At 49.0% G+C, this 16,104-nt stretch overlaps 1 protein-coding gene across 1 annotated transcript; it reads left to right on the forward strand.

Annotated features, from left to right (window-relative positions):
- The first annotated feature begins 8,011 nt into the window (after positions 1-8,011).
- Positions 8,012-16,097, forward strand: LOC137677469 (GDP-D-glucose phosphorylase 1-like). The gene is made up of 3 exons (XM_068424777.1): positions 8,012-8,102; positions 8,786-8,983; positions 15,259-16,097. The coding sequence occupies exons 1-3, from the start codon at positions 8,012-8,014 to the stop codon at positions 16,095-16,097; spliced, it is 1,128 nt and encodes a 375-aa protein (XP_068280878.1).
- Positions 16,098-16,104: the final 7 nt, after the last annotated feature.

A 16,104-nucleotide genomic window follows, 5' to 3' on the forward strand; every position in this document is an offset into this window, starting at 1 on the left:
ATGGAAAAGGAAAACATCATGCCAATTTTTTAAAAGGATAGAAAGGAGGGACCTGGGAACTACCAACCAGTCAGTCTTACCTCCGTGCCCAGTAAGATCATGGAACAGATCTTCCTGGAACAAGATCTGTCCTGATTAGATACAGCCAACATGGTTTCACCAAGGGAAAATTGTGCCTGACTAATCTGGTGGCCATCTACAGAGCAGTGGCTGCATCAGTAGACAAGGGAAGAGCTACGGATGACATCTACTTAGACTTCTTCATTTGATGGGTTTGACAGGGGGCCTTTTAGATGAGTAAGGAATTGGCTGGATGGCTGTGTCCAACGAGTTACAGTCAATGGCTCAATGCCCCATGAGGAGTGTCCCTCAAGGGTCTATACTAAGACCAATACCATTTAATATCTTCATCAACAACATAGACTGTGGGATTGAGTGCACCATCAGCAAGTTTGCAGAAGACAACCAAGCTGAGTGGCGCAGTCAATACTCTTGAAGGAAGGGATGTTATCTGGAGGGGCCTTGACAGACTTGACTTCTGGGCCCATGCGAAACTCTTGAAGTTCAACAAGGCGGAGTGCAAGGTCCTGCACTGACAGAGGTGAATGAACTGAGAGTAGCCCTGCAGAGAAGGACTTGGGTATACAGGTGGATGAAAAATTGGACAAGAGCCAGCAATTTGCACTTGCAGCCCAGAAAGTCAACCGTGTCCAGGGCTGTCGAAAAAGAAGTTTGGCCAGCAGGTCAAGGGTGGTGATTCTCCCCCTCTATTTTGCTTTGTGTCAAAGACAAAGTGTGTGGATATGCTCTGCACTGGCACAGACTTCTTGAATGAGCGGATTTCCTGCCACTCTCAGGATGATGCTGATTATTTTGGGGCTGAGGTTTCTGTCCCATTAGTCTTCACAAAGAGAAAATACCCACAACTGCTGAAGAAGCAGGGTTTCTTCTTCAGGCAAAGCACATCAGGGTGAATTGTAGCACAGCAATGGGGATGGGATGTGCCCAAGGAATTGAGCAGGGCTGCGGGCAGGAGGAGATGCCAGGAGCTTACAGGCTCCCTCAGATGTTCCCAGATTGCAGAGCACCCTGGGTTTCGGACTGCTGCTTTGGCTCTGCTCAAGCAGAGCTGTGCCTTGGGGGAGAGTGCCATCTCTTCCATGACACCCTGGAGCCTGAGGCACAGCCATCCTAGATTAAACCTTGATGTCAGCCTTCCTTTTTTTTCAGGATCAGGAGCATCTGAGTTGCCCGGGAAGAGACCAAGGGGCTGGTGTCTTCCCTCAAGCCTTGAAGGACTGAGGGAACAAAGAAATAGAAGTGAGAGACATGCCTGTATCTGCAGAGAGCCTGGCTTCACCCTCCAGTCAGGCCCCATTGCAGACAGCTCTTCCCATGGCCAGGAGGGAGCTGGGGGAATGAATGGCTCAGCTGGAGGCTGCTGGTCAGGAATAGCCTGGGGCCCCTGAAATATTGCCCTCCCTATAGAGCTACTGGGGGCAGAGCCCTCCTCGCCTGGGCTGGGGCAGGAGCTCAGTGATGGGGTCCTTCATCCTCCCCACCAGCCCCCACTGACACCCCACTGTCCTTGCAGGTGCACTGGATCTTCTCACATTGCTCCATCACATGCTGCCCAATGAGCCCTAGGGACACACAGTCTGTCAGGGACCTCACTGCCCAACTCGCCTGGCAGCGCAGCTCCCCCAGGCAGGGCTGACCCTGGGGGGCTCCTGGGGTGCAGCATCAGGGGCGTGGGACTGATGAGCCTCCTGCCAGCCCTGCCTGCACAGGAAGGGATGGGGGTGGGTGACTGGGTGCCCCATGGGTTCCCAGGACCTTCACTGGGCCATCAGGGCTCCCCAATTACTGCCTCAGGACCCAAGGACAGGGAGGGGCCCCGGGGCTCATGGGTCACCAGTGAAGCTCACAGCCTCACACTGCAAGGACTCCTGCAGGCTCTACAGCTATGGATAGCTCTGGCACAGGTAGTCCTTGGCTATGCTCCTGTTTCTGGCCAGCTGGAGAGAGAAGGGTGCAAGGCTGGTGCAGAGCTGCCCCATAGCCAGGCCATCCGCATACCCAGGGCCACCCTCCCCTTCCTTTCCCCTACACCAGGACATTTCCAGCTGGAAGCTGTGTGGTGTCAAGGTTCAGAGGGAGCCGAGTGCTCTGTGAGGATCTGTTCCTTGTCCCCCTTTTTTTTTTTTGGCATTGTCTCAGAAACCACCCTATCCCACGTGCTTAGACGCCATCTTCTGGGGTACAGGACTACCTGACCTTGACGACATTTTGTGAGGCAAGAAGCTAGGCGCCACTAGGGGTGACTGACATCTCTGCCCTCCAGCCCTCCACCCCCTCCGGAGAGACCCATCCGGGACATCTGGCAACAGCCTGGCAATGGGCCAATCCTACGGCGCAGGAACAGGACCTGTCCCGCCCTTGGGCCTGTGAGTGGTGCGAACTGTGACTGGCGGCTCCATGTCACATGACTCTGCAATAAAACTCTATAAAAGAGGCCAGTTTGCCCGACCGCGCGGGCTCCCACCACCGACTGCCGAGAATCAACAAAGGCCCCACGGGACGCCGCAGGATCCAGGGTGGTGACTATCCTTTCCCTCTCAGCTGATCTCTTTTCCTCTCTTCCTTTTACTTCTCTCTCTCTCTCTCTCTCTTCCTTGCTCACTAAGTTGCCTCATTGTTGGACTTAATAAAGTCAAAGTTAAGTTTATTGATACTGTGCCTCGGTTGTGCTTTGTCCGAACTCAAGGATCACGAATCTATTTTATTTCTGGTCAGGATTTTGGGGGTGCTTTACCTGCAGGCAGGTAAAGCATACCGGGTGATTTATAACCAGGCAGGTCCCACGTGGACTGACTGCATTGAAACAGGCGGGTCCCACGTGGACTGACTGCACTGGAGTTACTAATCAGGCACGTCCTTCTTAGGACTGACTGCATTTATCTTCTAGATTTACTTTTTTTACTAATCAAGCAGGTCCTTCTTAGGACTGACTGCACTTTATTTCTAGATTTACTTTTTACTAATCACGTGGGTCCCTCTCGGGACTGACTGCATTTTATTTCTAGATTTACTTTTTACTAATCACGTGGGTCCCTCTCGGGACTGACTGCATTTTATTTCTAGATTTACTTTTTACTAATCAGGCGGGTCCCACGTGGACTGACTGCTTTTAATTTCTAGATTTACTTTTTGCCAATCAGGCAGGTCCTTCTCAGGACTCACTGCATTTAATTTCTAGATTTACTTTTACCAATCAGGCGTGTCCCTCTCGGGACTGACTGCATTTTATTTCTAGATTTACTTTTAAGCCAGATCTTAATCCAGAACCTGACATTTGAAATTGGCGTCACGGACAGGATCCTTGAGTTTTGGAAGTTATCAATAGCTTAGAGAAAATGGTCGCAATTCTGATTGCATCTGTTGAAACCCAAAATCAAGAACTAGAAGACCCGGCACAGACGCCGCAGGCACTAAAGCTTTTGGTGCAGTTGTTGCAAGAGCGGGTGGCAGATTTAGAGGAAAGAAACTGTGAATTGGAGGAACAGGTTAAAACTCTGCAAGATGAAGTAGGGAACGAACAGGAGAATGTAAGGTGTTTGCAGGAGGCTTTTGTAGAAAAGTTACTTGCTTGTGACTGCAGGGGGCGACTGAATCATCAACAGGCAACTGATGCAGCCCCGTCCCATGGTGATTACCACAAAGGGGATGGTTTGTACCCCAATGGAGAACCAGAGGAAGTGAGGATGCGATATGATTTACCGCAGGGTCCTCTGCAACCCCTTCGACCGTTGGTCAAGGTAGAATATGCTTATGAGGATAGTGAGGACAATAACCCTAAGATGGTTACTAAGGAGGTGCCATATACAGCAACTGAATTGGCTAAGTTGAAAAAAGAATATTCGCGCAGTCCGAAGGAGTCTGAGACAGAGTATGTGTGGAGAGTGTCATTAACTGGTGGAGACCAGATTATGTTGAGTGAAAGAGAAGCTGAGGGATATTGGGGACCTGGAGTGTTTTTGACTACTGGTGATCATAGAGCCCCTTGGTCTCTCACCCAGCGAGCAGCTTATTGGGCTGGAGGTTTAAATCCCTTGGAGAGGGGAGATCCTCTTGCGCTTACAGGCTCGGTGGATCAGCTTGTGGAGAATGTGCACAAGGCGGCTTGTTTGCAGATGATGCATGATTGGGAATTGAAGCTTAGGCAGGAATCCCCAGTGATGACACCGGTAGATCCTGAGAGGATGACTCCTCTGGTTAGAGGTTTGCCTGATTCATTGAAACCCTTAGGAATTCAATTACAAGGCACTATCAGAAATACCCCTCAGAGTGCACGGGTGACAGCTGCTTTAACCGGAGCTTTAACCCCGGATCGCCATATCCCAGGACAAAAAGTGTGGACATGGGGGGAAGTAGCTCAAGAATTGATTAACTATGGGTGGAAATATGGTCCAGTGAAATCAGAACTTAAAAATGTGAGGCGTATGGAGGTGAAGTGTCCTCTAGTGAGGCCCTCTCCCCCAAACCTGGTGAATTTAAAGAGAGATAGTACATCTCGAAGGAAAGCATTGTGGAAAATAGGATTGTTTGTGGTAAGCTTAGCACTACTAGAGGCTGAGCGCACCATTTGTCAGCAACCAATCATTCTCAAAGGCCCCTTTAAGGTAATGAAACCAATTTTAGCAGGGACCCCTCCCCCTGACGGGGTGGCACAACAAGCATCCATGCAGAAATGGTATGCACAAATTGAACATTATTGTGGCATCTTTAACGTATCAGAAGGCACACCTAAAAAACTAGCTATACAGGAGGAATTCTCTCCAGATCGTAAGAATAACCTCCTACCTCCTGTCATACAAGTAGCACCTCCATTTTCCAAGCAATTACCGAATGTCTGGTTCACTGATGCCTCAGCCAAACGTGAGGGAAAAGTGTGGAAGTATCGAGCCGCTGCCTTACAAGCCCAGACTGATGAGAAAATCATAACAGAGGGTGAAGGTACAGCACAAGTGGGTGAATTAATTGCTGTTTGGAGCGTTTTCCAACAGGAGGCTCAATCTTCTTCTCCTGTCTACATCTACACTGACTCTCTCACTGTCTTCAAGGAGTGCACCGAGTGGGTTCCTTTCTGGGAGAAAAATGTGTGGGAAGTCAACCAGATACCGGTATGGCAAAAAGAAAAGTGGCAGGACATTTTAAGAATTGCCAAACAAGGGAATTTTGCCATAGCCTGGGTGGCCTCTCATCAGGGCGGTGATGGTCTGGCTGGTCGGTGGAACGGTGGGGCAGACAAATTGTCTCGTTTGGCTCACCTGCAAAAAGAAGCAGTGACAGAGAGTTGGGAAGGACTGTTGGGAGCGGTTGCATGTCAGACAAGGACATATGGGAGCCAAGGATCTTTACTGTGAGGCGCGGGCTTGGGGCTGGCCTATCACTGGGGAAAACATAATCCAAGCCTTAAAAGAATGGTTTAACTCATTCCCAAGACCTCAATCAATTCCACCAGACAATGGTTAACCAAAACCTCACCCGGTCCTTTCACTAATAGGACTGAGAAGGTTCTTTTTTTTTTTTTTACAGGTTGTAAGATAGAAGTTCAGAGAAGAAGAAGAAGAAAGTAACATTTAATGGAAATTTTGATTGTGTTTATAGTTGTAAATTGTATAACTTTAATAATCTTTGCAATATGCCTTTATCACCATTGGCAAAATTGTTTTGGGCAGTTGTATGTTGTCTCGTCTGTACTGTTCAAAGCATGCCCGGCGAGAACCTTGCTTCCTTGTTTTCAGGTTTAACATGGGAAAATGAGTTCTTGTTGTTGGGAAAATTGATCGCTCAAGCTTTTAATCTTATTAATTGCTGGGTGTGTGGCAGACCATTTGGTCTGGAAAGTTGGCTGTGGATCTCCATTCCTCTTGCTCCTGAGTGGATTGTGAGAAGAATCACCCTCATCTTGACCCATACAATACCCTGCTCCTGGTCGCTATTGTATTAGTTACACCCAAAAGAGAGGGTGGTACAATCAGTCCCTGGTAGGAGAAGGTTTTCTGGTCCCCCACTGATTACACTCACTTTGGGGAAATATTAGGTGCAAATTGTGTTTGGAAACAATGGGCAGGAGCATGGTAATGTAAATGGTGATGGAATTAAATGAATCGCATTAACTGTGGTGTGACAGGGGACCCCTTTGGCCTGGGAACCATCTGAGTCAAAGGACTACCGCCCTGCCAGATCATGGCCAAGTCCTTTGCAAAGGGGATGCAAACCCTGAAAGGTCATTATTGGATTTGCGGGCACCATGCATACAAAATGCTACCAAAAAAAATTGGACTGGGGTATGTTATATTGGGATGATATGACCTCCATTCTTCATCCTTCTGAAAACTGACAGCTAAGAATTGGGAATCTAATTATATGATCCCCAACAAATTATTGAGTATCATGGACCCGCAACCTGGAACACCAATGAACCAATCAACATTGGCTGGTTCTCGATTACCTGCTAGCAGGAGGAGGAGTTTGTGCAAAATTAAATGACTCTAATTGTTTATTGAAAATTGATGATAATGGAAACGTGGTTGCATTATATAACTCTTTCCTCATTTTGTTTATGACATGTTATAGTTGCACTATAACTTTATCAAATGTTGTTTGTCGTTATTGATGATATTGTTGTTGTTAGACTTCTGTAAAGAAGAGGAGGTGTCTCATTCTGTTTATTAGAATGATACTAATCACAAGTCATTGGACTTATCTTTATTTCCTTGTATGCTTTTCTCTTCCCTTTTCCTTCTTTTAATCTCTTATCTTTTTCTGTCTTTACCTTTCTACACCCCCTGGAATCGAACCACTGACATTGACGATTTCTGAGCCACGGGGTGGTGTGGGGATCTGTTCCTTGTCCCCCTTTTTTTTTTTTGGCATTGTCTCAGAAACCGCCCTATCCCACGTGCTTAGACGCCATCTTCTGGGGTACAGGACTACCTGACCTTGACGACATTTTGTGAGGCAAGAAGCTAGGCGCCACTAGGGGTGACTGACATCTCTGCCCTCCAGCCCTCCACCCCCTCCGGAGAGACCCATCCGGGACATCTGGCAACAGCCTGGCAATGGGCCAATCCTACGGCGCAGGAACAGGACCTGTCCCGCCCTCGGGCCTGTGAGTGGTGCGAACTGTGACTGGCGGCTCCATGTCACATGACTCTGAAAAAAACTATAAAAGAGGCCGGTTCGCCCGACCGTGCGGGCTCCCACCACCGACTGCCGAGAATCAACAAAGGCCCCACGGGACGCCGCAGGATCCAGGGTGGTGACTATCCTTTCCCTCTCAGCTGATCTCTTTTCCTCTCTTCCTTTTACTTCTTTCTCTCTCTCTCTCTCTCTTCCTTGCTCACTAAGTTGCCTCATTGTTGGACTTAATAAAGTCAAAGTTAAGTTTATTGATACTGTGCCTCGGTTGTGTTTTGTCCGAACTCAAGGATCACGAATCTATTTTATTTCTGGTCAGGATTTTGGGGGTGCTTTACCTGCAGGCAGGTAAAGCATACCGGGTGATTTATAACCAGGCAGGTCCCACGTGGACTGACTGCATTGAAACAGGCGGGTCCCACGTGGACTGACTGCACTGGAGTTACTAATCAGGCAGTCCCTCTCGGGACTGACTGCATTTTATTTCTAGATTTACTTTTTACTAATCAGGCGGGTCCCACGTGGACTGACTGCATTTTATTTCTAGATTTACTTTTTACCAATCACGTGGGTCCCTCTCGGGACTGACTGCATTTTATTTCTAGATTTACTTTTTACCAATCAGCTGGGTCCCTTTTCAGGACTGACTGCATTTTATTTCTAGATTTACTTTTACCAATCAGGTGGGTCCCTCTCGGGACTGACTGCATTTTATTTCTAGATTTACTTTTAAGGCAGATCTTAATCCGGAACCTGACACCTCCGGGCACAGGACAGGCGCTGGCTGCATGGCCAGGCAGCGGGGATGGTGGTGGCTCCCCAGCCCTGCACCGAACTCAAGGGGCTGCAGGAGAGAGGCAAGCGGCTCCCTGGTGCTGGAAGCAAGGCTGACGGCTGTGAGTACGCGTTACCTTCCTTTGGCTCCAAGCGTCTGCATCGGGGAGGCTCAAGGCAGCGAGCCGGAGCCACAGGCAGACAGCCGGGAGCTGCGGGTGTTCCTGGGCTTGCTGGGGTGGAGGAGCAGGTGGGCTGTATGGAGCTCAGAGGCCCTGGGGTGCTCAGACCCTGCAGAGGTGACCCTGCGCTCTTCTCTGGTGACCGCACAAAGTCTCTGTCCGAGGCCGGTAGCGTCCCATTTTCAAGGGCAAGGAAGAAGGTGGGTGGTTTCCCAGGACCAAGGGTTGGCGTGCTGGGATGGGGGAGCTTGAGAAGCCCAGAAGTACTTCAGGGCTGGGCCAGAAGCGCAGCAGGTATATAGGATGGCCACGGGATAGCTGTGGGAAGGATGGAGGAGACACTTGGTGACGCAGCGTGGCCCCCAGCCCCTCCCCAGGACTCGCTCCCACCACGCTGCTGCCCACAGAGCAACACCCACGCCTTCACCCAGCCCCACCGGCCCTCCTCGCTCCCCTGCCTGCGGCTTTGGCCACTCGCAGCCTTAGGGGCAGGGAGGAGCGGGGGCAGAGGGGGGGCTGCCAGGGTACCACAGGGCTGAGCACCATCATGGAGGGCAGTGGGCTGCTGACGCGCAGAGCTGCCGGTGTCTGCCTGCCACCCATGCCTGCCCGTGCTCTTCCAGGTGAAGATGGCAGGCTGTCCTTCCACACAGGCAGCTGTCACCCAGCGTCCCCAGCCAGCACGGGGAAGGCCACAGGCGATGACACCTCCAGCTGCGCTGCCGTCCAGGAGCTCCCTGTCTCCTGTGCCGCCCACGTGCTGCACACGTGTGCCCCGCGCCGTGCCAGTGCCTCACACACCTGCGGCGTGAAAAGCAGAGGTAACGTGGCAGAGGGGACGTGGGCGCCCATGGGTGCTGGAGCGGGGAGGGCTGCCCCGGAGTTGCTGCACGCCCTGACCAGGGTCTGGGCCCAGCACGGGTTGAAACGGTTGGGGGCCCCAAGAACAAGGAGGATGTTGTAAATACCTTAGACATTCGACTAACCTAGTTATATAAATAAACAAAGGGGAGCCTTTTTTTAATTTAGATGGGTATATCTCACTTCAGACGACTGGGCCTTGAAAAGATAGTTTCTAATTAGGATGGCTGTATTTCACTTCAGACAGCTTGGCCTTGGGAAAACAGAGGCACAGAAACCTAAAGATAAGGGAGTTTCAACAGCTGCCTTGAAGGACATAGCTTACATGACCTACGTGATCCATGGACTGAGTTTGCGCAGAAGCAGGGGTCAGTCAGCGAACACAGTGAGGAAGACTACAGGCCTTCATCTGAAGACCCCTGACGACCACCAGCGAAAATGACTGCGCATGCGGAACGGACATTTACATATATTAATGAGTTCCGGGAAATCTCATGACAATGCAAATGAGTTCTTGGTAATCTTATGACTACGTATAACTTTATGGTATATAGTCTCTGAAAATCTGCAAAATCGGCGGAACACTCGCGGTGGATAATCCCCAGCGCTGCCCAGCGCTGCAATAAAGAGTGCCTGCTTAATAACACACTCTGGTGTTATTGAGTTTTCTTTTGGACTCCTTACCCAGCCGCACCTCGCTTCCCACTGTGGTGAGGAAAGTTAGAAAGCAAGGGGGTATGGAGAGCTCCGATTTTTGGATCAGGTTTGTCGAGCCAGGCAGGAGCCTCTCTGTCCTGCTGCAGGACCCCTGGGTCGGAGCCTGCCTTGGCCGGCCCCGGAGACTTCTCTGGAGGGACTCCGTGATTCAGCGGATCCGTGTGGGGACAGACAAGGAGCACTGGTAAGAAAAGGCATTCTTTCTGTTGTTGTTTTGGGACCGGTCATTTGGAGCTACTCATAAGTCGCGGTTCGTAAGAACCCTGCCGGGTGGCATACATTTGCGTGTGCGATTTGTATTAATCATCCGGTTAGTGCAGTCGTTTGTTTTTGCATTTGTATTTGGAGCTGCTCATAAGTCACGTTTCGTAAGAACCCCGCCGGGTGGCATTTGGTTTACATATGCGTAGTAATACGTGTATGTTTGGTATACGCGTATTTGAAAATCTTTGAATAACCTGTGTCGACATTTGTCATCTGGGGAGTAGCAGTTGCTGTTGTTAACTTTCTAATCTGTGCACCTTTGTTCGTCTCCCCGAGGGTTTTTTTTTTTGGGGGGTGGGGTGAATGGATGTTTGGAGGAACATTTGGATTTCACTTGACTTTGTATCTGAACTTGTATGATTGTGTGAGTGAGACATACAAATACGTACGAAGCGAGTGCGGAGCCCGGATCCGCGGTTCTGTTATCCCACAAGGGAAACAGCCGGAGAAGGATGAAGTGATTGATAAATGTGGGAACCTGAAATACTGTGGCTGTAGTAATTGTTAATTGTTGTCTCTGTGTGTGTGTGTGTAAGTGTTCGGGCCCCGGTCCCTGTCTTTGTGTTTTATAAATTTTAAATGGGAAACCGACAGTGTGGAGTTTTGAAAAAGAGCCCTTTGGGCTGCGTTGTGGCTCGCTGGAAAGATATTGGGGGACCACCTGGAGGAAGAGCGAGTCATAAGAGTCTGATACAATATTGCAATCAGTGGTGGCCTTTATACAAGTTATATGACAGAGAAAAATGGCCTGTTAACGGAACTTTAGATTACAATGCTTTGTTACAACTTATGTTATTTTTAAGAAGGGAAAGAAAATGGGATGAAGTGGGTTATGCAGATATGTTCTTTACTCTGTGGAATCACCCAGAGTAAAGGGTGACAAAAGGAATGTGGAATTAATTTAGCACCCCAGGACCCTATGGTCCTGGTGATAGGGAAAAAAAGAGGAAAAAAAAAAAAAAAGAAAAAAAGGGGAAAAAAAAATGGGAGATTAAAAGGATGTTGTTTGGCTTGTAACATTGTACAAAAGTGTTTAAAGGTTAGTGCACAGAATGAAAGACTAGAGGAGGGGATAGAGAAGGAGATGCTGCAGGGGATTATCGTGATGATCCTGAAAAGGTTGCTAAAGGATTTGAACTAATTGTGAAAACCCAGGATCCTGACTGGGAGGATGTGGATGCAATGTTGGATGTGGTGTTTGTGAAAGCAGTCAGAACCCAGGTGCAGGCTCTGATTCTGGCTGGAATTCTGCCGGGAACAGTGGATCTCTGTTTTTGGGACAATCGGCAGATGATATTAGGAGAAAGCTACAGAAAGTGCAAGGAATGGCTGCGAGAGATTTAGAGAGGTTGCTGGAGACTGCATGACAGGCGTACCGAAATAGGGAGACTCGGAGGGGAAGAGTGACGGCGGAGCGGCTGCCGGTGCAGCAGCGTCTGCTCTGCGCACCGCAGGGGACCAGAGACCCTCTGGAACTTACTGGGAAATAACACTAACGCTGTGAAACAAGTGCAAGTGCCCCACCGAGGGGAAATACACCCCTCCCGAAAAGATCAGTGTGTGTATTGTAAACAGATGGGGCATTGGAAAAAGGATTGTCTCAAACTGAAATCGGTAATGATTACTGACACAGGAGCTGACTGACTGGAACGAGGGGAATCTTCCCTAGCAGAACCCTTGGTAAAAATGCAGCTAGGGAAAGGAGAGAAAAACTGTAGAATTTCTAGTAGATACAGGTGCCACATTTTCAGTATTGAATCAGACCTTATTGTGAACAAGCAAACAAAATGTTAACATTGTGGAAGCAGCTGGGCAGGTTGAGAAAGCTTTCTTTTGAAACCATTAGAATTCAAAATTGGGTGAAGTGTAGGAATTCATAAATTTCTCTACCTGCCTGATGCTCCTAGACCACTTTTGGGAAGAGATTTATTAGAACAACTGAATGCTGAGATAAAATTTAAAAATGGAGAAATTGAGTTAAAATACCAGAAAAGAATCACATTGAAATTTTGTTTGGCTCTCACTGAACCCCAAATTAGGGAAGAAGAAATTAGACACGAAATAAAGGACCAGGTATATCCAGGAGTGTGGGCCTCAGGAATGCCTGGAAAAGCTAAAAATGCAGAATGGGTTATTGTTAAACTTAAAGAGAGAACACGGCCTGTTAGGATAAAACAATATCCCCTGAAATTAGAAGATAGGCGAGGAGTGAAAAGTGTTATAGAGGACTTGCGTACTCGGCAGCATCCCTTAAAGCGACAGTGTTGCCCTCCAGCCCGCTTTAAACTTCAGCTTGCGCCCTTTGCCTGCTTTAACTTTGGCTTGTGCTTCTAATCTGCTTTAACTTTGCCTTGTTTCTTCTGTGTACCCGGATAGGTCTGATCTGTATCACGTGTCCGTATTATGTGTTCACCTCTCAGGGATGTACGGGATGGGAGTTCTTGTGTGTGGAGTTCCGGTTTTCTGTGTGTGCCTCTCAGGGACGATTGGGGTGGGGGTTGTGTGACAAAAATCCCTGTTTAACCAGAGCCTTGTGAAGATTTACGTGCCGCCTCCCTGAGACGATTACCCCCACCCCCCCACCCCGCTTGTTGTGTTTGTAGACCAGAACTTCATCAGAACTTTGTGGCTTGTGTGCCTGGATTGTGTAACTTGTGCATCCGAATTCTGTGTGGAAAATTGCTTGGTAACTAGGATCTTGTGTGAAACCTGTTCGTGCATCCTGATTGTCAGGGTCCTATACTTACTTGCAAGTATCCTTGGTGATCAAAATAACATTGCTAGACATAAAATACATATCTAAAGAATATATCTGTTAGATCTCATTGCACACATATTTCCCCAAACCACACATGCGCCTTCCAGCCCTTCCGGGAGAAGGTGCTGGAACATTCCTTATTGGGCTGGGGGTGTGGAAATCCATTTTCCTACTACCTATGCAGACCCTAACTCCAGCAGACCAGGGCAGCATGGCCACCAGTCTCTCAGTCGCAACGCAGGCAGCGAACTCATCTGCGAATAGCCAAATGAATCGTAAGAATTAAAAAGGACAGAATGTGGCTGGCACCAGGAGCTGCAATTATGATTCTGGTCGCACTCTTCCTTTTAATTAGTACTTTAATCATTATTGGAATACTTAATCTTCTGGCTTTTTATGATTATGATTTATCCTGTAATTGTCATTGGCCTTGTGTTTGCAATTGTGGACAATCACCTCCTTCTTCTGATCCCCCAGAGCCATAAACCTCCAACATGGCCTGAGATGCGTTTCTATTCTCTTTCAATTGTTGAGATATTGTTAAGTTTCTGTTCTCTTTAAACTGTTGCTCTTTAGATTGTTAAGATATTGTTAAAAATTTACCAAGATTGTTAAGATATTGTTAAGATAATTACTATGTACATATCAAGACGGTGGACGAAGCTGTCCACCCGGTATGTAAGTGTGTCCTGTTTTATTTGTTGTGTGGAACAATATTTTTAAGTTTGCTTTATTGTTAAAATACAAATTTCCATATGAGGGCTGCCACATTTTTCAATACTAACTTTCGTGAGAGAGATAAATAATGTTTGCCTACAACTTTCTGTTTGAAAAAGCAATAAGCAGTATTTTAAACTAATGTCTGAAGACTAATTTTGTTTAAATTTATTTCTGTCTGACAAATTGTCGATTGACATATTTAAGTTGTTAAACGATGAAACAAAGAGGCATTGCCTTCGTGTAGTATTCGTTTCATGACTTCCAAGTGCCCAGTGAATTAAGCACATTCTGTTTTAACATGTTATGTGGTTGTGTAATGTTGTTGTCCTTATTGTGTATTGTCACCATTAACACTGTACAACTCATACCTACCTCATCACCGCGTGGCATTGAATACACCAACCGAAGCCATCTGTTGTACAAATTGTTTGAATCTGTTGATTGTTTGCATTTTAGGATTATAGCCAACTGATTGTAAAAAGTTCAATTGCTCTTTTCCTACTTTACTATCCTTTTCTTCTCCCACCACCACGGGATCCTGAAGACAGCGATCTGAGATGACATAACAAACTTTGAGTCACGGGGTGGTGTGGAGGACCATAAAATGGACTCTTTGGGGCAGACAGCAGGTGCGTTTAGTTATTTTGGGATAAGTGTGCATGTTCTGTCTGCCAGCAACAAGCTCTGTTACCGAGGCCTGTGGACACACATCCATTGGAGCAGACCTACATGGAGCCACATGCCCATTGGATGACATGACTCCATGGACCAGCCGCAGGATCCTTACAGCCTCCCTGCTTCCCCCTGCTGCTACCCCCTGCTGCCACTTGCCTCCTCCTCCGGGCGGCGCCTACTTCTGCTTTTTCGTCTGTACACCCCCCCCACCGAGAAGCGAGGACCAACAGCATACCGCTGGATCTGTGGTGGTGACTAACCCTGCTGCTCTCTCTGCTCTTCTGCTTAGTTTTCTCCTCTCACTTCATACCTTTCCTATCGCTTTGTTTTCTCTCTGCCCTCTCGTTCAATAAAGCGGTCTGAGTGGCAGCATCTGACCTCGTTTATGCCTTAATGTTGTTCTCTGGGATCGCAAAGAACCTTCTCAGAGCCCAGAACCTGACTCGGACCCTGACAAGGATGCCATGAGATTTGGATTATTGACTGAATGCTCTTCAGAGTATAACACACACCTATTTTACCTGTTAAAAAACCTGCTGGCAAAACTTATCAATGGGTGCAGGATATGCGAACAATAAATCAGATAGTTAAAGGTTTGTATCCAATAGTGGAAAACCCATATACTTTGCTGACCACTTTAAAGGAAACCTATGAATGGTTTATGGTCACCAGTGCATTTGTTTAGACCTGAGAATTGGGTTTACGTTAAAAATATTTCAGGTAACCCTCTTGAAGAGAAATGGAGCAAAAGCACCTGAAGGACCATGGAAATCCCAACTCACAGAACCCGCATCCGTAAAGTTAAATTGAGACTGTTAATGATGATACTGTGTTTTTGTTTTTGACGCCACCTCTGATATCGTTAGTGTTTGTCATTACACTAAGAGCTTTAAATTGCCTTTTATGGTATAAATTGAAGAAATTAGCTATGAAAATTTGGATCCTACCTAAGGCAATGAAATATGAAAACTTGGAACCTTTGTAAAAGAGTTTACAAGTAACAAGTAAAGGGGGGAATGAAACGGTTGGTGGCCCCAAGAACAAGGAGGAGCAGGTGTCCTGTTCCTCTGCTGCAGACGTCTGCTCTGCGCTGGCCCACAGCACCGCAGTTCGAGCGCCTGCCGCAGCCCATTTGCAGCCTCCAGCAGCCCTTCGACCCCGTTGCCTTCAACTTCACCCGCATCCACCCCAGCAAGGTGCTGCTCCGCCTGCGCAGGGCGGGGGGCGGCGGCCCCTCACCCCCCGACCCGTTCCTGGTGGCCATCAACGTGAGCCCGCTGGAGCGCGGGCAAGTCCTGCTGCTGCTGGAGCTGGCGCGGGGGCTGCCGCAGGCGCTCACGGCCCCAGTGCTGCGCGCCAGGCTGGAGGCTGCGCTGCTCAGTGCCCGCCCGGGCTTCCGCCTCGGCTTCAACAGCCTGGGGGACTGCGCCTCCGTCTACCACCTCCACCTGCACAGCTTCTACCTGGACTGGCTTCTGCCGGTGGAGGCGGCGCCGACCAGGCAGTTCCACCCACCCTGCGGTCTCGGCCTCCTCCTGCACGGAGTCCCCGCGCCCGCATTCCTCTTCTACGCCACCTGCCCCGCCGACCTGGATGCGGTGGCCCGGGACATGTGGTGGGTGGCGGAGCACCTGGCGGACACCGGCCTGGCCTACAACATCTTGATCACGCGGGGCGACCCGCCGGAGGGGGCCGGTACTGGGGCCGGGTGGGAGCTGCGCGTGCTGCTGTGGGCACACCGGCCCAGCTTCAGCGCCAAGGTGAGCGCGGCCTTCACCGTGGTGCTGTGCGGGCTGGCTGGGTACCTGCCGCTGCCGGCGGAGCTGCTCTACCGGGACATCACCGGGGCCGAGGCCCTGCGCGCCATCCGCAAGCACCTCCTGCCGGAGCCGCAGCTGCTGTGCCTCGGCGAGGACCTGGCACGGCTGCTGGCGGGCTGAGCGGGGC

The sequence above is a fragment of the Nyctibius grandis genome, unplaced genomic scaffold (assembly GCF_013368605.1).
Source record: "Nyctibius grandis isolate bNycGra1 unplaced genomic scaffold, bNycGra1.pri scaffold_76_arrow_ctg1, whole genome shotgun sequence".
Classification (NCBI taxonomy): Eukaryota; Metazoa; Chordata; class Aves; order Nyctibiiformes; family Nyctibiidae; genus Nyctibius; species Nyctibius grandis.

Excerpts from the sequence above, each read along its gene's own strand:
- LOC137677469 (XM_068424777.1), top strand. The coding sequence starts at position 8,012 with ATGGTGGTGGCTCCCCAGCCCTGCACCGAACTCAAGGGGCTGCAGGAG. Across the intron at positions 8,103-8,785 it reads TGGAAGCAAGGCTGACGGCT|GTGAAGATGGCAGGCTGTCC; the intron begins GTGAGTACGCGT and ends GTGCTCTTCCAG. Across the intron at positions 8,984-15,258 it reads CTGCGGCGTGAAAAGCAGAG|CACCGCAGTTCGAGCGCCTG; the intron begins GTAACGTGGCAG and ends GCTGGCCCACAG.